This window comes from Sturnira hondurensis, unplaced genomic scaffold (assembly GCF_014824575.4).
Source record: "Sturnira hondurensis isolate 20B ecotype Veracruz unplaced genomic scaffold, ASM1482457v3 Scaffold0002638, whole genome shotgun sequence".
Taxonomy (NCBI): domain Eukaryota; kingdom Metazoa; phylum Chordata; class Mammalia; order Chiroptera; family Phyllostomidae; genus Sturnira; species Sturnira hondurensis.
The window spans coordinates 11,886,866-11,910,697 of record NW_028075269.1 but is presented as its reverse complement, the minus strand read 5'-3'; the positions used below and the strand labels follow the sequence as shown (position 1 = coordinate 11,910,697).

General features: G+C 43.0%; 1 protein-coding gene across 10 annotated transcripts in view; it reads right to left on the bottom strand.

Moving 5' to 3' along the window:
* CD44 (CD44 molecule (IN blood group)) overlaps window positions 1-23,832 on the bottom strand; it is an 85,669-nt gene that overhangs the window by 1,514 nt on the left and 60,323 nt on the right. For 4 of the 10 annotated variants that reach the window (XM_037040496.1, XM_037040501.1, XM_037040497.1 and 1 more), the window contains 7 exons: window positions 20,069-20,194; window positions 17,167-17,262; window positions 15,269-15,367; window positions 14,274-14,480; window positions 11,004-11,069; window positions 7,376-7,447; window positions 5,204-5,282 (listed from right to left, as the gene is read on the bottom strand). In XM_037040496.1, the coding sequence (XP_036896391.1) occupies window positions 5,204-5,282; window positions 7,376-7,447; window positions 11,004-11,069; window positions 14,274-14,480; window positions 15,269-15,367; window positions 17,167-17,262; window positions 20,069-20,194 (745 nt within the window). The remainder of the gene's footprint in view (window positions 1-5,203; window positions 5,283-7,375; window positions 7,448-11,003; window positions 11,070-14,273; window positions 14,481-15,268; window positions 15,368-17,166; window positions 17,263-20,068; window positions 20,195-23,832) is intronic. The other 6 variants (XM_037040504.1, XM_037040505.1, XM_037040500.1 and 3 more) reach the window with 5 other exon arrangements.

Genomic DNA, 23,832 nt, shown 5'->3' with positions numbered 1-23,832 from the left:
GCCTTTTCAGGGTTATTACTGCACGTACTGAGAAGAATCCAACGCCATTCTTCTAGAAGTATAAGGCCATACTGACCATTCCTTAGCATCGGTTACCTTTCCATATAACCCTGGTTATAGGAGGTTGATCAACTACACAAGGCAGACATTCCAGTTACTTTAAGTTTTCTTAGGGACATTACTGTTACTTTAAGGTTTCTCAGTAATATTTCTTAAGATTTAAATGCAGGTCTTCTGCGGAAGAGCACGACTTCGGTCTCATCCTGGGGCACTGTCAAAGCGCCGTCTCACCCCACGCGGCCTGACGCAGTGCTCCCTCTTTCCTGAAACGTGATCACTGCTACACATCTGGCTGGAAGTCAGACTGTGTTTCACTGAAGCAAAAGGGCAGAGGCTCACAACTACCCCTCTGCTTCCCAAGTGACAGCCACATGCTGAGGACACCTCCTGCACGCCTGGCGCCTTACATGTAATTTCATGTAATCCTCACAACAACCCCACAAAGTAGCTGTTTTTCCCCTTGGTGGAAACTGAGGCCCAGGGAGCTTTAACAGCTAACTTGAGGTCATACATCAAGGAAAAGGCAGAGTCCATATTCAACTCCAGGCCTTTATGACCAAAAGCCTGGACTCTGCCCAACTCTATTCATGCTGCCAACCATCTGGAGATCTGCAAACAGTATGAAGTCGGAATTGTTCACTTTGCCGCTGGATATTTGGAGTTGTACAGACAAGGCCTCTATTATTCATGACCATGGGCCATTCCTGCTAGAACTGCCAAGGCCATAAACTTTAATCTCTTGTTTGGGAAAAAAGAAATTATACCTCGTTAGCAGGGGTTAGATCCTGTCTCCTCTGGCAGGATGCTTGACAAGGGCAGAGGGAAGGATGCTTGACCCCGCTGCAGATCCGGACTGGGAGTGTGGATGCGGTCCCCGTAGACAAGAACAAGGGCTCGGGAGGCCTGGTTTTGAGACTTACTGCTGTGTGACCTGGGACAACTTACTCATGCTCTCTGAGCTTCAGCTCACTTATCCGTAATCTCAGACTATTTAAAGTACCACTTTCACGAGATTGTAGCAAGCCCTCAAAACAGAGCCTGGCACTGCATCTATGAGTCTACTATTATTTTATTTGTTGTTTTTATGAACACTGTGGAGTGAGGAAACCAAAGCCTTGGACAAGCTCTTAGAACAGTATCTGGAACACAGTAAATGTTCAAGAGTGACTGGCTGTAATTCTGAATATAACGAGCATCACATAAACTGGGTTTTGCTTGTTTCTGCAGCTGTCTCCACCCCCCCTTGTCACATGTCTGTGAAGATGACTTAAAAGGCTGAAGGCAGAATGCTGCTCATGTTATTTTAGATTCTCGGGTGGTATTTCGGGTGTTCTTTGGAAGAAAGGTGACTTTTTAGAGTAATCCCCATTGCCTACCTAGTGGGTGCTTGAGAAGTCGAATGAAATATTGCAAGAAAGGGATTTAGAAGCATAAAAAAAAAGCTTGTGTGTGGGATGAAGTGAGGCCTGATGCTATTGACATGAACAAAGCTGACTGGGAAGGTGGGTGACATCCGACCTACAGGGCTTAGGAATTTGGTGCTTGGACTTTGCCCTGCCCACGCTTCCCTTTGGATTTAGGTATCTCTGTTACTTATTTATAAGTAACTTTTAAAAGACATGTCCTGTGTTTTTCATCCTTCGGAGTTGGAGGAATGTTAAAAGGAACATTATTAGCACTGAGGGACTTCAGACATCATCTAGCCCAACCTTTTCCTTATGTTGACTGGAGATCGAGTCCCAGAAGCCCAGGCTACTGTCCAAGACTGAACCACTAATGGGGGCAGGGCCGATGTCGTGTGACGTAGATTTTGAGTCCAAAGGTCAGAGGTCTCCACCGAACTGCATCTTGCCTTTATATCCTCTCCCCTTAAATCTCAGGCATTAACCGAGCATGGTGACCGCATGATGTGGATGGACCCAGGCTGGGGCCTTGCCAGGCGAGGGTGGGCAGGCTCCGTGGGGTTTAGAAACCAGGTAACATACATTTAGAGCATGAAGGAACTTCTCTTGAAAGACTTGGGGGGCTGAAGGTGAGTAACTTAACAGCCAATCTTATGTCTCTTCTACCTGGCGATCCTTAAAGATATTTAGAGGCTTATTTTGCTTTGTGCTAGAGCCAGGTCATGCAATACGGTCACCACTAGCCACACATGGCTATTTAAATTTAAACTAATTAAAACAAAATCATATTTCAAATTCACTGAAGTTGAACTAGCCACATTTGGAGTGCTCGGCAGCTGCCTGTGATTCCCAGCTGTGTGTGGGACAGGACAGGTGTGGAACCTGTCTGCCATCGCAGAAAGTTCTGTTGGACAGCTCCGTTCTAGAGGGCGGAAAGAGGCTGGGTGGGCACAGATTATGGAGAACAAGGCTGCAGCTGGAGAGAAGGCGGACATTCTGAATCCTGGAACTTCAGAAAGGGGACCTGCCAAGTAGACAGTGGATGACTCCCCACTGGGGCTTACAGAAAAGACGCTGATTTCCCTGAGAGGGAAACCCGGTGAAGGCCTTTTCTGCACGAGCAGTGTGCAAACATCCTGGAATCACTCTCGCTTTATGAAGCCTTTTCTGGTCAGGCCCTCCCATTTTTCCCCCTCTCCATGCAAATCAGATAAATTCTTATAGGCAAAGGCACCTAACTTCTTCTCTTGGGCCTCACTGAATATCTATCTACCCATCCAACGGACTCCTAAAACCACTGTTTGCTCTTAAAGACCATGAATAAAGTACAATTTTCACTGGCAAGTTGCAATTCAAGGACTCTGGTTACCTGAAGAACAGCAAGAAAAGGTGACATGGCTTATGACAGGGATGGAAAAAGCTAAGGAAATAACAGGACTTCTAAATCAGCACCTTTAAGGTGATGCCACTCAAAGATGACACTGTCATGGGAACCTGTGATCAACCCTTGAATGTCACCTTCAGTGACTAATGTTTTGTCACTTTTATCTTTTAGCCATAATGCATATAACAGTGCTTGGCACAGAGTGTGTGCTCAGTGAATATTAGGTGACTCAAACCCAACAGGCCAATATTGCCATGAAACCCCAAGACTCTTTTAGGGAAAGGATGGTATTCTTTTTGTTTTGAATCTTCTCTTTCTCTTGCCCAGGGCTGACAGTTATAGCTGCCCTTCAAACGATGTTTCCCAACTAAACACATGCCTGTTGTAGGTCCCTGCTTTTAACCAAACTTTCTTGGATGAACACAGGACTCTGCATCTCTCTAACTCACAGTGCTCAAAGCAGTAAGGCCAAGCCTTTAAGAGGATTAGAAAAAACTTCAGCAACCCAAGTGCACCTTAGGGGTCTGTGAAGCCTCATAACCACCTTTTAGCTGCCTGGCAAGTCTGTTTGTGGCGATCGGATCAGGACATTTTACAGCAGCCAAGCGGCTCCTTCCCCAGTGCGATCCTCCCTGTGCTGATCCCGTGAGTCCCAGTTTGCCTGTTGCTAGGGTGACTGCTGGTCTCGGGGGAGGGGGAGGGCCATAACGGGGGCCTGTTTTCACCACTGACTCCATGGGCAATGATGTGTGAGCTAAGCAGTCACACTGCACGGACTCCAGCTGCTCTCAGGGACAGTTGTGATGGTTCTCTGAGGTCCCCCCCATGTCAACAACATCAAGGGCCACTGTTTCTATGGTGACATGTGCAGAACTCATGAACTGTGTGTGTGTGAGCAGGGGCAATACTTTCTAGGGCCTGGGACAAAAGGACTGATTTCCAACAATAGGGAATTCATATTTAGTTAACAAAACTAACCTAAGAGAAAATAAGGAAGCCAAGGGCAAGTATAAATATTCTCTGGAAGGGGTCCCTTAAGTCACATTATTTCAATTCAACTTTAAGAACTATCTTTCCATTTAGTCATAGAAGAAGACTAAAAGGGCTTTCAGATTTCCTTTCCTAGTTTTTGTTCCTTATACAATAAGCTGCCCTGGCTAATTATTTTTATTATGCCCTCAAACACACAGATAACAGCACAGTTGTTCAACTGTAATATAGCACTTTTATTAATTCGTACCTGTGTAAGACAGCCTTATTTAATTTCTTCAAATAATTAGCAATACTGCCTGGGCCGCACACAGCAATGGAATTGGGTATTTGTTATTTTCCAAAAGCCAGTGAGAAAGATTTTGCTATTCTCTTCTCCCAAGCCTAGTGGTATTTTCTAGCCTCTTAGATGATCTAGTGACACCATAAAGGTGACCTCACTTGGAAATAAGAGTTTTTACCTTTTATGACAAACCTCAAGAGACACTTACAAAAGGTTTAATGTTCCTAAGCATACGCTCAGAGAAAAATAACGCCTCTTGAAAGCATCTTAAGCAAGAGATTTAGACCAGCATTTGTGAAGTGCCCCGGTCAAAGTCCATTTTCTCTGTTGCTAGAACTTTTCTTCACTTCACATGGCACTGTTCCTGGAGCCTGGGCGCAGCTCAACCAGGTGTGTGTGTTGTTTAAATAACTTCTGGAACAACAGGCCTTGGGGGAGGTAGGGAGGGGGGAGGGCCGTCCTTTGAACCGCTGTTTCCAGCAAACAGAAAATCGTGTCCTTACAGAAAACAAACCATAAACAAAACCCGAAACAAACACACACACTCAATGCCTGTTTTAGGTAAGGCTTCTAGAAAGTTCCATGGGCCTCAGACAGGGGATAATCAATCCCTGGATCTTTATATGCTGTTTTTGTGTATTGTGAATGTACTTAATAAGTATGTGTTTAATAAACAAATAAATAAATATATACTTTTATGCCTTTCTGGTAAGATAGTTCATAATTCACCATGAATTATGATGAATTAGATAAAGTTTCAGTGGGCTTTAATCCCAAAATAATGAAGATCCCCAAGAGATTCAGCCAATATTCAAAAGCAGTGGTACAGATAATTACGGTGTCTTTTTTCCAAAGAGTGTGCCAGAGCAGTGCCTCTTAAGCAGTGCCCCAGGTACATGAATATCTGAGGACCTTGATTAAACAGATTCTGATACAGGAGGTCTGGGTGGGGCCGGAAGTTCTGCATTTCTAACAAGCCCCCAGGGTGCTGAGGCTGCTGGTTCCTCTGAGCAGCAAGGACACAGAGCCTAAGTTTAAGTGATGCCCTTCCGGAGTCAAAGTCTCCGAGGGGCATCCCCTTACCTTCTTCGACTGTTGACAGCAATGCAGACTGCAAGAATCAAAGCCAGGGCCAGGAGGGAAGCCAAGATGATCAGCCATTCTGGTGCGAGCAAAGGAGAAGACACCCATGAAACTGGGAAATACATTTTGTGAAAAGGAACACACACTTCACAAAACAGACCTGGTCTGAACAAGAACCACAGCAGGCACTACAGATGTGTCTGACCAAACGGCCCAGCCAGTAGGCAAATAATACTGGAAAAGCAATTTTTCTTTAGGTGTTTCTCCAGCCGGCCTCTTATTTTAATCTCTCACCATCAGTCGGAATTTCCAAGGCTCTCCAGGAGAAACAAGTTTCCAAAAAAATTGTCGAATGACCTGTTGAGACTTGCAGATGCCCTTGGTGTAATTATTAAGTAAAAGAAATGTATTCTTCTCTTGAAGATTCCTTTCCTACATAAGTGCATCCACCTAAAAATGCAGGCCACATACTAGTGAGTGGGAAGGACAGCCCTACAGATGTTTGAACTTGTGCGTGTTCACTGGGGAGTCATTTGGCAAAACTTGTCACAAGTCTTCAAAACGTACATGCTTTTGATAGAGCAGTTACACTTCCAGGAAATTATAGGGCCTTAGAATGAGCTATGAAGATATTTATTACTGAACTATTTATAGAAAAAGGTGAAAACGACCTAGTATCCAGCAATAAGGAATGAACTAGATTGAATAAATTAGAGTCCTTGTATTATGAACTATATATGTCCTAATATTTAATGACATTGGAAAGCTGTGGCCAGCCAGTCAAAAGTGGTGGTTTACTAAATAGCATGTATGGTATAATTACATTTCCGCATATAAATTACATTGAAAAATGACAGGAAGGACATATATGAAAATGGTAACCACAATATTTCTGGATGGTGAGGTAGATAATAAGTGATTTATATTTTTGTCCTTTCTTAAGCAGCATTTTCTAAAATGTCTGCAATAATTAATGCATCACTCATGGACTAATAAAAATGTCATATACATGGTTTTAAATCAAGCTTTAACACATTAAGATATGACTTGACAACTTGAATAAATTCAGTTGCCAAGTGGGCCCTGTATCTATCTGTGCAATGAACTAAGCTTGGGAAACAGGAAAGATGGACAGTCACTCACTGTCCATTCATCTTTGGGGGTCCTGGTGCTCCTCTGATTTCCTGCTCAGTGCTGCCTTTGGCTAACCTCTACCTCATTACATGAGTCAGGAGCATTGGGGAAGCCAAGAGGAGAGAACCATCTCTGTTCTGTCCTGGGTCTCTAGCTCAGAGATGCCCCACATTCCCACTCACCCAGGTTGGAAAGAATCCTGCTGCCTGATTATAGCAAATGACATCGCACCCACCCCATCCCCTGGGCGGCCCACTCCCTCTCCACGTGCTCTGCCTATAGCGGTGCCCAGGCCAGCTGAGGCAGGGGGCAGGCACATGCCGCATCCTTCCCTTTCCCCATGGAAGGCTCCGTTTGGAGACCTCTGAAGGGCAGGAGTTAAAAGGATAATTTGCAACCCTACGAAAACCCTTCCTTTTTTGTAATCCCCATTACAAATGCTCAACTTCGAACCCAAGTCAAATAAAGCAGTTGCTTCCGAAGACTGAAATCTGGACACTCAAGAGGGCCAGCTGTCTCAGTCCCCTCACTGCGCATGTAACATATTCTGAAACTGTCCTCTGTTTGGATCAGTGAGGACGGTCCCTTGAGAAAAAGTAGCTTGGGGACCAGGAGAATGTTTTCACTCTACTCAATACACTGTCTGCCATGTCAGGGGAATTTTGCGCATGTCTTCCCCAACCCCAGACATGAAGGGGAAACTGAATTGGGACAGGAGGGACCTGGCGGTGACCTGGAGTCCCCTGGGTGATCACTCCTCTGAGGAGGAAGCTTTAGGAACTAACATGGCGATGCACTGGGGCAGACCAGGGACAAGTGTGAATATGAACTCAGCCAGTCTATGGATCCTGGGGGGAAAAGTTCCATCTTTTCTTCTCTTTTGCTCGCATTCATCTTTAGCTTGCCAAGAGGATCAATCCGTTTCAAGAGTCGGACATTTAGGAAGATGTGCTTTCAAACTGGTTGCTTCTTCCTTTCTGGGACATGCAAAGAGACCTGTGTTTAGCATCATTTTTCTCCCCACAGCTCGAAACTCACCTGGAATTTGAGGTTTCCTTATGGGCCCAGAGGTTGTGTTGGCCCCGCCTTCTTGGCTCCCACTGGAGTGTCCTGAGGAGAAAAACATCTCTCAGACAAAGTTTGGGATAACCAGGCTTACAGAGCAGCTCACGGGGCCAGCCGCCGCGTCCCGCAAAGCTGCTTACACATCCAAGCCACAGACATTCACAAGGTGCCACAAGAAAGAGATGTCCCCAGGAAACTTCAGTTTGATCCAGGCTAAGGTTTAAAAATGCTATTTCTCAAAAAGAACGCGAGACTTTAGAGTAGCACTGTTGTTAATGAAGGTTTAAGCCCTTGGGCTCCAGGGTGGTACCACCCTGGATTCAGGTTCTGCTTCTACCACTTGCTAGGAACCTGTGCTGACTCAAGTGACCCTCTCCAAGTCTCCGTTCTCTTACTATTCATTGGGGTGATGCTAGAATCCACTTTATCATAATTCTACAGAGGCTTGAAGGAGTACACAAGACTGGTAATCGTGTGTAGTGGTTTTCTATTTTTAATTTTGGACCTTGCTACTCAAAGCGTGGTCCCCAGGCCAGCAGCATGGCCATCACGTGGGAGAATGCTGGGAACACTTAATCTCAGGCCTCACCCCAGACGTACCGAACCAGAATCTTCATTTTAACAAGATCCCCAAGGGATTCACATGCTCCAGAATGGCGAAAGCAAATCTTAAAATCACATCCTACGTCGTCATAGAAGTGAGCATAAATATTATAAAGGAATGGTGTGGGGGGCCATGGCCCTTTCTATCTATGAAAAACCCATGCATAACCAGGCTTACAGAGTGGCACACGGGGCCAGCCTCCACATCACTGCAAAGCTATTTACCCACTCAAGCCACAGGCATTTATAAAGTGCTGTAAGAAAGAGATCTCAGAGTTCAGTTCAATCAGGCTGATCTGCTGTTGAAATCTGCTAATATATTATTGAACCATGCTTTGTTTTTGAAGAATGAACATTTCCCTCTGTTGCAAAACGAAATAAGGAAACAAACAAAAAAAATTCAGACCGAAAGGAAGCATCGCAACACAAAGAATCCACAAGTCAGAACAGGAGGCTGCTGAAGGGACTCACCCAAACGAAAGCTCTGGGTTTTCTTTGTGTGTTTTTTTTCATGCTTCCCTTACTGCTTCACAACAAGAATGGAAAAGATCCCACCAAATGGAACTCTATTTTCCCTACTAAAAGGAACCCCATGGCCAAATCCCGCAGGTCTGCAAGGGAAGAAAACGGAACAAAACAGGGCTGTCTGTTTGGGCAGCCAGTGCAAGAAGGGGGCTGGGCCTCACAGGAAACACTCTCCGAAGACAGCCAACCTTCCAACTGGGCACAGAAGCCAGTGGAGTCTTGATCAGGGTGGTTATTTTGGGCGGGGTGGCTCTTGTTTAAGCAATTTGACATTTTTGTTAAACTCAAATTCTACCATGTGTCTGGCCGTTCCAACATACCCCATGCCAGTTTGACAGCAGCCTCTCCCTTTACAGACCTCAGAAGAAGTCCAGGACACTTTCTCTACCTGCCGACCGGAGTTCTTGGTCATTGGCAGGGGGTCACCTGCCCTGGTTGTGGGGTTTGGGCCATTTAAACTGGAGCTCTTTGGCCTTCCAAACCACCTCAGATCTATAGTCACTCTCGCTGGTCTTTTCCTGACTCACAGCAGCCTTTGATATTTGAAAGGGAGGCCATTAATGAATCATAATTTCTTTATTTCTATATTCCAAAAAAAGCGCTTGCAGCAAGGAAAGATCTGGGCGTGTGTACAGCCAGATGAAACCTCCTGTTTGAACAACAGACACCTGCACAGGAGTCCAACAAAAGAGACCGCTCCCACCCACTTGGTTCTCACTTCAAGCAAAAGCCGAGGAGATGGAAGAGATACAGCAGGTCTTGCCTTGCACTCTCAGAGGCCTGAAAATGTAGCCTGGGCAGGGCTGGTGGGGAAAGCAAGTTCTGCAAAGAGGAACACTCGATACTGCAGTTTGGAGATGAGATCCAGTCTGAGATGTGTGCACAGAAATAATGCGACAGGCTTTAAACTGTGAGAAAAGCAGTCTAGGATAGTGCTTTCTCAAGCCTTAATCTACACAAGCTACCTAGTGGGGTGGGGAGGATCTTGATTCAGATCTAGGATGGCTGAGGATTCCGCATTTCCAACCAGCTCCTAGGTGATGCATCTGCTGCTGGTCTAAGGACCACCCTTGGAGTAGCTGGGGCCTCTTGATTTTTGAGAGCATTGCCTTTTAGTCACAATTCCCTATCATTTCCAAAATCCTTTCAAATTCCTGACACCTCATGTTCTTCACAAGAGTTCTAGGAGGTAACTGAGGCCAGGGTGCTGATTCCTTTTTTCAAGTGCAGAACTGGAGGTTGGGAAAGGCTCAGTGCCCTACCTGGGTCCCCAGAGAGCCTGGGACTTCTGTTATTATTTTAGAGGCATTTCTAATGAGCCCCCACACCCCTGTCCTCTTACGTAAATGGTTATCACCAACACTACCACATAAATATTCGCCTTCATTTTGCTTTAAGTGTGTGAACGTGTAAGTCTGGAGGCAACCTGGCTTGCAATGGAAGTGTGAAGGGGAGGACAATAGTTCATAAGGATGACCTGGCTTGCATAGGGCCACCTGGACTGATGATGCTCGGGGACACCTTGGTATGACAGCACCAGCACAGCCCCAGCATTCATGGTCACAAGTAAACCTGCTTCATGACTTTTGCTGCCTGGAGTAACGTTTCCAGGAGTGAGATGTGAGTCACAGCAAATAGGAATCCATTTAATAAGGCATGCCTGGTGGTAATTACGGTCATTACAGAGTGCTTCCTCCAGACTGTGCTTATGAGAGGTGATATGGGACCTTGGGACTTGAAATGGGGCTCCGCCACTCAAGCCACTAGTCATGTCAACTTGGCTAAGTTGCTTAGTGTCTCTGAGCCTTCGTGTCCTCTGTAATATTGGGATAATAATAGTACTTATGTAGGTTGCAGGGTATGAAGGATGATTAAATGAGTTAATAATAGGTGAAACATATGAAATAGGTTTAATTTCATATTTGACTATTGACCAACTGTTTAATATGGTCCATTGTAATACACTGTGATAATTACTATCCAAATTTTATTGATTAGGAAATTGAGTCTCAGATTCTTTAAGCAACATCCCCAGTTTGTACGAGGAGGAGCTGGAATCCAACCAAGCCCTTCTTATTCCAAAACACATGCTTCTAATCACTCTGGTGTAGTCCAATGTTGAATTGAGACCCTGCTTGGATTCTCCCTGGTCCTTTCAAATGGAAGAATTCTCTCCAAAGCGGTAGTTCTGAGAGTACAGTCCCTGCTTTAGCATTATCAGCATCACTGGGCGGGTGGGGGGGGGGAGGATGCTTACTGAAAGCACAAATGCTCAGGCTCCGCCCTAGACATGCAGAATGAGAAACTTTAAGGACAGGGCGCAGCCGTGTGATTGAATGAGCCCTCCCCATGATTGCGATGCACGCTAAGAAAGTGTGAGGACCCCTTTTCCAGAGACACTGACTCCGACTTCACTAACTATCAGCAGGTGCAATGATACTGACAGTCAATGACCGAAGCAGCTCAAACTCACCGTCTACTTCGGATCCGTGAGTGGTGTGGTGCTTCCCGGCGGAGTCGGAAGAGGAGTCTTGATCTCCTGTAAGGAGCAAGCAGAGGAGGTTCAGTGCTGTGCGTTCCAGTTACCCTGCCACCTGCATTTCCTCACATTTGCATTTTTGTGCACTTTGCTTTCATCCCAAAGCTCAGTCTTTCAAAGGGAAGCAAAATGAGGAAAAAGAAGCCTTGAATGGGTTCACAGTATTGATCACTTCATTTCTTACTCCGCTGATGAATGCACTAGAGTTTTCATTAAAATTAAGGAGTTAGTTCAGTACAGACCATCAAGAATGACCACAGGAAGTATGGCTTTGACAGAAACCTCATACCTGTAACATGCAAACAGAAATATCCTGGTGCCTCCACAGGTCTGAGGTTGGGATTTGATACTGTGTCTTTGAAACAGAGACTATAATAGGCTTTGAATTAGGACAAGTGTGATCCCTGGGAATGGATCTGGGGCTGAGGGCATGAGACATTCAAAGAGAGTTCTCTGAGGCAAGGAATAGACAAGGTTTTGGTGGCAATCGAGGGGTTGAATTATGTAAAGATTCAGAGAGAAAAGTCAACAGCTGATTTGAAAAATGTCTGAAAATAAGTGAAAAAGAAATGGAAAAATGATAGCTACTGCGTGACTAATTAGAATATGTTTCAAATAGAAATATATTTTTCAGAAGTGAAATCGGCATGTTCAACACCAAGAGTTAACATAATCCATCTTCTCAAACATCCATCATGGACAGGCTTTAAGTTGCACCTTCATGAATTGCCAAACTCTGGATCCACATGTCAGACCTTGGATTTAGCACATGGAAGCTCTTGGTTTTCTCCCTCCTCCCCACACATTTTTCAAAACTATACTTGAACCGTAAAACAACCCAAAACAGGACAATGGTTTCGTAAAATGACTATACTCACCCATTATAATGGTACCTATCAGGAATATACCATAGTCTGATCACCACCATTGCCTGTCAGGTGGAGGTAGGCGGCATGTAATTATATAGAGGAGACAGACTGCTTTGTTCCCCGGCTGATGGTTAGAATAACGAAAAACAGCATCTGCTGAAATGCCAGATGCCCCAATACCACCACTGGCATCACCACCAGTACCGTTACTACCATCCCCGCCACCATCATCACCACCACCACCACCACCACCATCACCACCACAATTCCAAGTGTTTTAAATCTTTAAGATTAAATAAAAAGACCAAGAGAAATGTTTTGGAAGAAATGAGCAGTTATCTGAATGTTTTGGAAGAAAATAAAAAATGAGAGTCAGATCACTTACTGAGCATGTAATCCATGGGGAACCATGGAAAATCGGTTGGTACCGGATAGAATGTAGAAGAAATGAGAGTACGTGGGTATCAATTTTGGAAAAAGTATCTTTTTTACTAACAAATAATCGATGTAATCCTTCTAGGCTACTGTAACTATTAAAATTGCCACTTAAACTTTAAATTCATTGGTGTGCACGACAGGCCTTATTTTTGCCAAGAGATTATTAGGCAGTGCTCTGCGAGTCAGCCCTACAGAAGAATACCGACAACGACACTTGGAATTTTCAATAACTGAAAACAGAACCACTCTGAATAAAGAACCAAACGCTGTGACGGGTTCTGTCGGGCCGATATTGCCAAGGTCAGAGCTTGCTAAGGCTGTTTCCCCGAAGCCTGGGGCGGGCATCCCAGAGGGCGGAAGCCATGCATGTGGCATTCCGGGTTCCGTCACCACGTCGGCGAGAGCACCGCAGCTGCCGTCTCTTTTGTGTAATGAGTTCTCGTACGATTTATTCTTCCTTGGGGAGCGGGGGAAGGAACCTGGCGCATATAGGGTTCGGTGTTATCTGCAGTTTTCACACATCCACTGGGGGGGTCTTGGGACATAGCCACAGTGAATAAGGAGGGGCTGCTATATACTTTTTGGCAGTACGTGTATCATATTTTTCCTATACATGCAAATCTATGATAAAGTTTAATTTATAAATTAGGCATGGTAAGGAATGAACAGCAGTACCTAACAATAAACTAGAACAATCATAGCAACACACCATAATAAAAGTTACGTGCATGTGGCATTGGTGAGTAGAATAAGAATTACTTGAGCACAAGCACTGTGATCTCATGACAGTCGAACTGAGAACCCAGATGGCGACTAAGCGACCAAGGGGTGGGCAGCATGAATAGTGTGGGTACACTGGACAAGAGATGACTCACATCCCTGGTGGGGACAGAGCAGAACAGCATGAGATTTCATCACGCTACTATGAATAGTACATAAATTAAAACTTATAAATTATTTATTTCTGGAATTTTCCATTTAATATTTTCACTTGACCACAGTTGACCATGGGTAACGGAACTGTGGAGAGCAAACCCATAGATAGAAGGAGGGGACTACTCTGTATTTAAAATCACTGATCTTTAACAGGCCACAGTGCTTGAGTGGTGAGAGGGCCTTGAATAACTGGCACCAGGAAAGGAGACAATGATTTTAGCTTCTTAGCCAGAGTAGGTATCTTCTAGTTCCACTTTCTACAATGTTAATTTTTTCCTGCAAATGGAGAAACAAAGAAAAGCAAAAGTAGGGAGGACTGTTTACGTGAAAAGAAAAAGTCTCATTCTAGGTCCAGGTCCAGCCGAAGTCATCTTCGGCCCCCTCTTTGCCATTACCGCAAGAAAAATGGTGCCTATTCATTAATAGTAGATTATGTCGTAACGTTTTAACAGTGCATCATAACTAGGAGAGGTTTATCCACAAGCCCTCCACCAAAGGAAAAATTCACCAATCCATCACCAACAGGAGGTAATGACTTCAGAGAGAAGGTATTAGTGTGTGGGAATTGTTCACATGGGGGGTAAAACCTTAACAAATAAGCAGCACGCTATTGGCTGGATCAAATAAGGCAGCTAATATTTAACTTCTCTGACCTACCAAAATATCAATTTCACATAGATCAGCTTCCTACGTCACAAGATCAGTAACAAGGCAAAGAAAGAAATTCTACCATAACAACCAAGCCACAAAAATAAATGGAAATTACACTGGCAAATGAAAGCATTCTTCATCTAAACTAAATGTAAGTTTGCCGACACTAGAATGATAACATGACAACAGTTGTTCTCATGTCACCAATCAGTCTAATCACCACCTGCACAGAAAATGACCCCTGCACCATGAAAGTATGTGTCGTTTTCCACATAAAGAAAGCAAACCAGGTAGCAAATGGTCCGATTACCTGAGAAGGAAAGGTCAACATGCCCGTTGGAGTCTCCAACAGTAGTAACTTCAGCAACTGCAGGGGCCCCCGTGTTAGCAGGGGTCACTGGGGGGAGGGTTGTGTACTCCTTTGTGTCTGGGGCATGAGGAGGATAACCTTCCGCTGAGGTCGCCGAGTCTTCGGGAAGATTCCCAACTGTTCTTCCACCTTTGCCATCATCCCTAGCTGTGTGACGTGGAATGAATGGTAAACCCACAACTGTACAATAAGACCACCACCCATCATGTGCGTGTCTTAAAAACGTGCAATTGCTGCAAATGTTTTCCGCTTGTTATGCATGAACACAGAGCAAAAGAGAGTGTGGTTTGTTACACTCTTGCTCAGAATCTATATTTTGCAATTGACACCACCTGGACTCACTCAACGAGAGAGATGCTGGTGATTCTAATACCCAGACATTTGTTGTAATATCTGCCTGGGTTATTAAGGTATGTTTTATGCCACTACAACTATGACACTGATAATCTTGAGCTCTTACTCAATTAAACCCACCTTTGATGAAGTGGAGGAAACATATGATTGAATTAAAAGGTAAAATTACGCAGTCTGGGATTGGAATAGCCAATGCAAGTGTTTAAAGAGCCGGGGTTTCATCTTTCTGCTTTACCAGAGGGCTCTGCCTCTTCTCATCAGCACCATCAATTTATGTATGGTCCAGAGGATAAATTGCAAAATAATGTTACTTAATGAAAGGAAAATAGAGAGCAATGGAAGTCAGTTATAAATCATAAATAAGCAATCTAACTCTAGAATTTAAGAAACCTGACCTCTAAGATGAAGAAATATAGTTGCATTTAATGTACATGGCTCCTAAAAGGTCTACAAAGCAGAGGACTCAGAAACCCATCACCAGCACCCCTCATCAGAGGTAACAACATTAACAACAGTCCATGAATGCACCTCCACCAACAGCACCGCGCAGACACCCACAGCAGGAGCCAAGCAGGCTTTACCATCCTCACTGCTAGATGGTGCAGTAGAAGTCAGGGGCTGCTCTTTATCTTCTTCCAAGCCTCCACGTGATGTAGAGAAGCTCTGAGTATGACTCTGCTCTGTTTCAAGGAGGGATGAATCCAGCATTAGTTTGGAGCCCTGAAACAAACCCTGTTATCTGCTGGCAGGTGGGATCTAGCCCTACTGGGTCAGACAGATAGAGGCACAAGAATCCCAAGCTTTGTGCATGCCATTCTCCTCTGATGGATGAAAATGTACGAAAGAGTTCTGTTTTGTCCCTAGTTGGCTCCTGAGACACATTCGGGGTTTTTTTTTTTCAGTATCATCAACAAAGATACGGTGCAAATGTAAAGCCTGAGGCAAAACTTGGTCTATCCTGGATCACCCGGACCCAGTTGTAACATTGCTACCAGTCACTCAGGAAAAGCAGAGGACATAGAGACAGAGAAAAAGAAACGTTTGACTCCCCAGGCACCTATCAACAATCAAGAGCACCCAGGTGTGTGTCAAGAAGTGTGACTGTTGGGAAAATAATCAGCATGATAGCACAGTATGCCTGTAACCACCAGAGAGGAAGAAGTTCAGGTAGAATAATTTGCTCGAGTAACTCAGATCCAATTTACAAAAGGAAATGCTTTAGTCCATCCTAAAGAACATTAAATTAAAGTTACTGTTTTACTCTATTATTAGGTTTTTGATCTCATCTGTGGACCGGGATTCTCATGGCCACGTTGAGACGCCAGGGAACGCTTGCCTGAGCAAACACAGGGCCTCACTATGGTATCTGCAATTAGAGGTTGAGCCATTGCCCACCTCTGAATTTGCTTTGACTGTTTTGAGTTCATTTCCTTTGTGTTCTTCTAAGAAAAGTACTGACCTCTGAGTTACAGGTGCAAGCACTCCATAAAGCACACCCACAGCCATGTCCACCACCAAGTAAACGTGACAGCCAGGAGGAAGACCCTCACCAAATCCCAACCCAACATTAAAACGAAAGGGACATAAAGCGGAGATTCAAGACCCTCTATTGGCAGAGACCCTTTTAGCTTATTTGCATCTCCTTTAACGTTTAACCCTGTGCTATTTACATTTAGGACGATCAACACATGCTTGCCGATTTTTCCCTTTGCCTAAAGGGGTTCGCATAAAGAGCCTTGTCCATTACGTGCAGCAAGCAGTGAAATGAGGTCTCTTAATTCTGGATTTCTTTCACAGCCTGTCAAAAGATTATGGATGACCTTAGGCTGATGTCTAGGATAGCTCTGTACACAGAGTGGAAATTAAGGCTACCAGAAGCTTAGCCTTGCTTCCACCAAATGTTCCGTGATAGGGAGAGGGATCAGCAAACGTTCTCCTTTTGTACCCAGGCCCTGCTGCCTTTGTTAACTCTCAACAGCATGCCTTGCCCCTCTTCTGTGGGCCGATGTGATTTCCCTACTTTCTATCATTATCCATCCCCAAACTGTCTTTGCACAAGTAGTAAAACAATCCTACCCCTCTTCTGCCTTGATGGAAGAAGACATGGGAATCAAAAGGAGATGGTCATTTAAAACATAGAGAAATCACTGTCCTAACCACGGGCTTGGATGACAATGCCATTACTACTTAGGGAAGGAAAATTAAGGTGAATGGAGCCCCACTCCCCCACCCTTTTTTTAACATAAAGTCACTGAATCTAGAAAGTACCAAGAATGATGGAAAAATCACAGTTAAAGAACTCCACCAAAAAACCATAGAAATGAAGGCAGCTTTTATGCTTTGGGCTGAGATGAGCCAGAAAGCAATGAAAAGCGATAAATGCACCATTCCACCACCAAGCTATGAATCGGGGCCAGTGTGAGCAAGAACTAAAGCAGAAACATAGGTCTTATAGAGGGCTGAGTGTCATTATCCTTACGGGTTGTCACTGCAAGAGAGTCTGTCCTGTCTTCCACCAAACCTGCATTTGGATCTGCAGGAGGCTGGAGTGTTGTACTGTGGCTGGTGTCCACATCTGAAGGAATTAAATCAGTGTTACTGTTTGATTTCCTAAACTACTACTTCAGGATGGCTTATGATCTAGAGCTACATTATTCTTGCATTCAAACCTGGATAAAAGTAAAGAAAGCACAAAGTCATGTCTCCAGACTTGGAATAGGTTATGGTTTCTTCAAAAAGAACATCGCAGAAAGTAACTGGCTTTCACTTAAGGGTTTGAGTTGTATGAAAGATACAATTTTCTTTATTTTTGCTGAGTCTGGAAAGACTCTAAACACAAACTTGCAGAGACCCATATAAACCATGTGTGACTTATTCAATTCTGGACATATTGCCTTTCTTATAGACATATGGAACCTGCCACATGGGGGGAGGAAAAAGTTCACTGGTCTAGCGACCATCTCGTGACATAGCCCTTACTTGGCAAAAATACTTTTTTTATAGGCTTCTTCCCTCATTTGGTCCTCTTCCACTTCCTATAGTGAGTGTGCAAATACAACACAAACTCATCACCCAGTACTACCTAGGCAGAAGCCACGGGAAGTATTTGGGGACAAGAAATAAGCAGCAGTGGGTGTCAGTGGGTCGGTCACCCTGTAAGCACACATGTGCAGCGTCTTTGGAGATTAACATGTGCAATGCTGAGTGGTAAGACAGTTCACTGAAATATTTACAAATGCTTTTAAAATAATGATCACAAATCAATTCTGTTGAAATAACAAGTCCCGAGTGAAGTAAAGGCCAAACGACCCATAAACACCATCATTATTGTTGGCTCTCCGATTCAAAGTCCGCCCACACCGCTGCCTCCAGAGAGACTTAACCAGTTCCAGATGACTCCAGAGGGAAAAACTGGAATATTGGGCACCCACATCTACACCGTAGTCTTCCCACACAAAAAGAGAAGAAAATCAAATCTTCATCAGAAACAAACAAACAAACATGGCGGACTCATTATCCCAGATTGAAAAACAACAACAGGTTAGCTAGCCCAAATCAAAACCCAAACTGGATACTCTCCCAGAAAAGGTCGTGCCTGGTGGTGGTCTCTGGACTTCCTCCTTTATCATCCCTCTCATAAACAGAATCTTTCACCAGAGATATCACACCCTTCTATGGTGTCAGACAATTTTATTGCCCTGGACAATCTCACCAATTTAACAGAATCTCTCTCTGTTCATCAGCAAGAAGACAATACTGATTCTGAAGTTATTCTAATGGCATTGTTCTCTCCAATGCCTATCACCAGCAGCCACTGTGTACAAACGCGTGTGGGTCTGTGTGTGACTACAACCCGGCCATTCAAACTTGTCTTCCATTCGGACCAATGGGTCTGTTCACTCTAACGAATTCATTTCTTAGCTTTCTTTCCCTTATGCTTCCCTTACCTGAGTCTTCTTCCTACGAAAACTTTCCCTGACTTCCTTTCTCTGATACTCTCTGCAGGGTCCTCTGGATTTTTGGGTGTTATTGTTGGCCGCATTCATTTGTCATCTATTACTTGCTGTCCCCTGTTGATGAACCTATTTTGATGCTAAATGTTTTCTTTTCTCAGTTAAATTTTAAGTTCCTTAAGAACATAGGCCATGACTTATACATTGTTGTGTCTCCACATGCTTCACACACTAGCAGATATTTAATACCATGTCGTTTCTAATCACTAATATTTGGTGATATCTTATCATTACTATTTGGGAATGACATAGTTATGGGGTTCTAAAGAAACTAAACCATAAAACCTTTTGGATTCATTTCCAATTCACTACCAAGAGATGGGGTCACTGTGCTCTTAGAGCTCATTTTGATAATGTTCATGTTACGCATCTTTTTGCACTTTGGATTCTGATTACTCAATGTCATGAGTAATAACCCACATCCCCATATTGGTACTTTGGCTTATCTCCTTTTTTGGAATGTTACATTTCTGCGACCAAGACATCTTGTTCAATAACAAAATAAAACTTGAGTAACTATTCATGGGTATGGTAGCAAACGTGGATTCTTTAACTTCAAACACAGACTGAGAAAAGAGGGGCATCACCTGGTACCAACTCTTGCAGTTTCTCTAAGGAATGTTGTCATCTGCTCTGATAAAGGAAGGATTCTTTTTAAATATATGAATTAGTCAGATAAAATCACAATGCTCCATTTCTATAGAACTACAACTAGAATCTTTTCATTCTCTCTTCTTCAATTTTTTTTAAATAGCTTATAGGTAAGAATGTAGTTTAAGAAAACAGAGATTGCATTCTCTGGAAAAGTTGTCCCCTTAGGAAATTCACAAACATTTATGGAGGGCCAAGAATGGTCTAAATTTTACATCACTTGGTACCATATCTATCTCTACATGTGGCAAGAATCAATAGTAAAGTTTTCTGAGCCTTTTAGTCATTTGTTCAGAATAAGCACTCAGCAATTTTTTGCCCTCTAAGATTTCTCTACCAAAGGCAAGTTTTATCTTTGGGCCTACAATGGAGATAGTCACGGAACCCATCACTTGACTTTTTAAAAACCCTGCACTTAGGAGTAAGTGAAACAGAACTGTTGATACTGCTCCTTCTTCAGAGGAAATGGCTTCCACTCCCATCATTTTAGGACTAACTCTTCTTTAACTTTCCTGCCAGAGTCTTCACTGTCAGCTCTGGACCTCACATTCAGATAAATGAGCATATCACTTCTACAAAGAAAAGGAATTTTTAAGGAAACTTCAATTTCCTTCTTAAGAAAGTAGACTGGTCTAAAACCTGGGACATATTTCTAGGAAACTAGCCATTTGGTAGCTTTCAAAACATATAATATAAAAAAAGCTCAAGTGCTATTACCCATGGTTTCTGTTTGATGACCTCGTCCCATTGGATGTGAGATTGGGTCCAAGAAAGAAGTCCAGGAACTGTCCTCTTGACTCAGCGTTGTCATTTCTTGATTTGGATGGCTGTCATTGGCTGAGGCTGTGTGACCATGCAGTTCAAGCAATTGTTAAAGTGTTAGTTGAGCAGTTAGGGATACATTAATTTTCTAAAATACTTTTTTATCTAGACAAGACATTGAAAACATTTTCCTGGTATTAAAAGCCAGGAAATTGCATAAACACAGAATGTTTTAGTAGGTATGAGTTCATTCATTCTCATTGCCTTAGCAATCAGAATGCAAACTGGAGGACACAAAGGCATTACTGACTTCTCCAGTGCCTAGAAGATGAGTTATAGACATCAAGTAAAGATGAAGGAGTAGTTCTTGACCATTAAGCCACCATCCCTAAAAGAAGGAAGTATAAGAGTCCAAGCACATGACATCATTCTGAGATAACCACATCCCAGAGAAATGCAGAGTAGATGGTAGTAATTTAGAGAAGGAATCAGGTAATAGCTTCTCATGAGATAAACATGAAAGTAAATGCCATCCATCTCAAAGGCATGAATGGAATCCATCAGAAGTATTGCCTTCTAACAGTGAAATGTGTGGCATAAATGATATGTAAGAATGCAGCACATGCTTTTGCTCCATTCTGTGCCAACAACAAGGTAGAAAAGGTCACAATAGTAGTCCTTGGCAATAACCAGCCACACCACATAGCCAGTTACTGACCCCATCGCTCTGCCAAGACTATATTCAGAAGTTGCCACACACTGGAAGGGCATTATGCATTATACTGCATATTGCACATGGAAACCTGGGGCTATTTCTTACTGATGCTAAATGAGAATATCATTCTTCAAAGGAATTCACATTCTTTTACAAGCCACATTGCATTTCAATGTTTCTGTCTCAGAGACAAAAGAGTCATGCATAGGAGCTGGCGGAATCAAGTTATCTGGCTTAGATAGAAGTGAGCTTAGACATGGTGACAAGAATTGAGTCCAATTTCCACAATCCCATGATCCAAGAACAGAGAAGTTGTGTTTTTTGCAAATCAAGAAAAAAACCTTCTACGTTCAAGGAGAAATCCCCAAACAGACATGACTAAGGGCCAAATGATATCAGACAGGTATTTTTCTCAAAATGTCTGGCTCCATTTCTTACAACATTGGGGTTCTGACCAAATGCTTTCAACATGCCCAGCATTTTATAGAACCATCTGTAAGTGTGGACCCACATCATACAGTAGATTCCTTTATAAAACGAAAGGGAGTATTTTATAAGAGCAGAATATCTGCTACAATCTCGCCAGGGATGCCCCAAACTGGATCTGAAAGTCACACACACACACACAGGCACACTGTGTCTCCTTTATGTGCTGATATCCATTCCTGTCCCGGTGATCTGTTGTGAGCATTTAAGGGCCGGCTCTGTGTTGACCACATCATAATTCACTAAGGAACCTTAAGATCTTGTGAGATTTCCTTCAATAACTTATTTGTTCGGTGTCCTCAATGTTCAACATTTAACCCACGAGGAAGTTGCCACCCAAGTTGACTTGTTAAAGCATCCATTTCCATTGGTCCCTGCAGTTGAATAGAGAGTCCCCTCTGGCGTTTGGAGATACTCTCCGTGCCATCTGTTTGCAAACCGCTGCTCTCTCTGGGTGGCCGTGTCTTCCACGGTACTACTAGGCGTTGCCAGAGCTGTGAGAGGCATTTCAACTGTCAGCCATTCCTGTTCGATTTCCTCGCCCACACATATCTTTCTATTTTAAGGGCATATACATGGGGGAGCAAAGGTACAAAAAGAAAACAGGAAGGAGAGAGAGGCCATGAATTTTCTAAAAGGGATATTAGAAATCAAATGGCTCAAGGCTTTAATTTTTCAGCTGGGAAAACTAGGATGCGAAGATTTCATTTGCTCGAAGTCACAGAAGAAGATCTGTACCACAGTCTGTGAATTCCCGGTGTTATTCTTATTTTACTAAAGTTTATGACTTCATAGATCCCGTCTGAGAGAATTGTTCAAAGAATTATCCTCTTTGCTCATGCGATTTTGTTACAAGGAATATATTACATAACAATAGATGACAAGATAGCCCAGTAGGAGGCCTTCTGAAATGGTGGTCACATGACCCATCGTCGCAAGTCCTGGAGGTGCCCCAGAAGTAGATTTGCCTGGTATGAAGGATGTTGGGAATGACTGGGATGCTCCTTCACCAGCATATGTTTAGGTTATGCTTATGTGGCATCTAAAATTGCCAAATGCATCTTTTAACAAAATTAACTTGGTGCAAGAAAACTATTTTTGCCAGTGTTTGGCATTATATAAACAATAGCAATGTGCGACAGGCTTAACATTTCACAACCACTCAGTGTTGTAGTTGTTCAGTTTTTAAAAGGACAAAATGAATGGAATAAAATTGTACCAGGGTACCCATGGGAAAATGAAAAATCACTGACATTTTCATTTAGGGCAACTAGTTGTAGCAAATGTTTAGTTCTCAAGATAAAGAGAGCTCTTGCCGAGAGCTTGATGAGTCAAAGTAGACTTTGCAACATGTAAAACTGGTTGTATCTCATTATTTTAGAAAATATGTGTGATTTCATAGTATCATAAATATTTAAAAAATAAAATTTTACCCTAGAATTGGCCAAAATAGTCCTGGGGTTAACTTGTTATCAGATGGGAGTTAAAAAAAAGTCCCCAAATCTTAAGTTTTACTTCCCACTGACTAAATCACTGCCTTCTGACAAGTAATGAGGTTAGAAAAGATATTGAGTGCAATTACAGAACAGGAAAACATTAACCCAAACATAAACTGCCTATGGAAGTTTTAAAAAGGAAAAGAAATGCATGCATACATATGAGTGCACATGCACACCACGCTACACACCTTCTGTCATTATTTTTACAAACAACGTGATCCTTTAAATATCCAGTAACCCCCTATTGTTTTCACCACGTGGGTTAAAAGAGTAGGATTTCCATTGTAAAATCTGACTCTCTTCTAGAAAGCGTAACAATCTTTAAAATAAGCCTTTTTACATTTATTGAATCATATGAAAATTCTTAAGCCAAGAATAAATTAAATGTTTGCACTTTTGCCATTTTCTTCCAATAACATTATGATATCTTTACTTACTATTTAAGGTTTGTCCTAAAATCAGTAATAGGGTCATTTCTGTATAATACTCAATGGTTTTATCCATTTTCTCCAGGGCCTTCTTCAGTCCTATCATGTAGTCTCATAACTCTTTGACATGTCTATTGTGCTGTAATATTCCTTTGGTAAAGGCCAGAGGTCACCAACCAGAATCTCTTCATGTTTTGCAAGTGCTGGTAAGAGAATTACTAAGGCTGGTGGGCTCCCCCTCCGGTAGGTTCTGCTATGTCTGGTTTTTCCACTGCCTTTCAGTAATGATGCCCCTTGACCCACTACCACCTTCTGACAACAGTCTCATTAATTCTAAGCCTCTTAAGTAGCTCTCAGTTTTTTAAACACAAACTGGTACAGAGGACTGGTACAGAATACCATTCTCATTTATTTCTCTCTTTTAGCAGAAGACCCTGTTCTTAACTCAGTCCCTAATTCTCATGTATGCAGCAAAATCGATCAGGGTAAGGAGTGAGAGGTAGGCATGTTGGATGTGTTCAGTACAATGTCTACGACTTCTTAACTAATGTCTTAGCTAATGTATGAAGTGTTTTTTGTTTTCTGAAAACA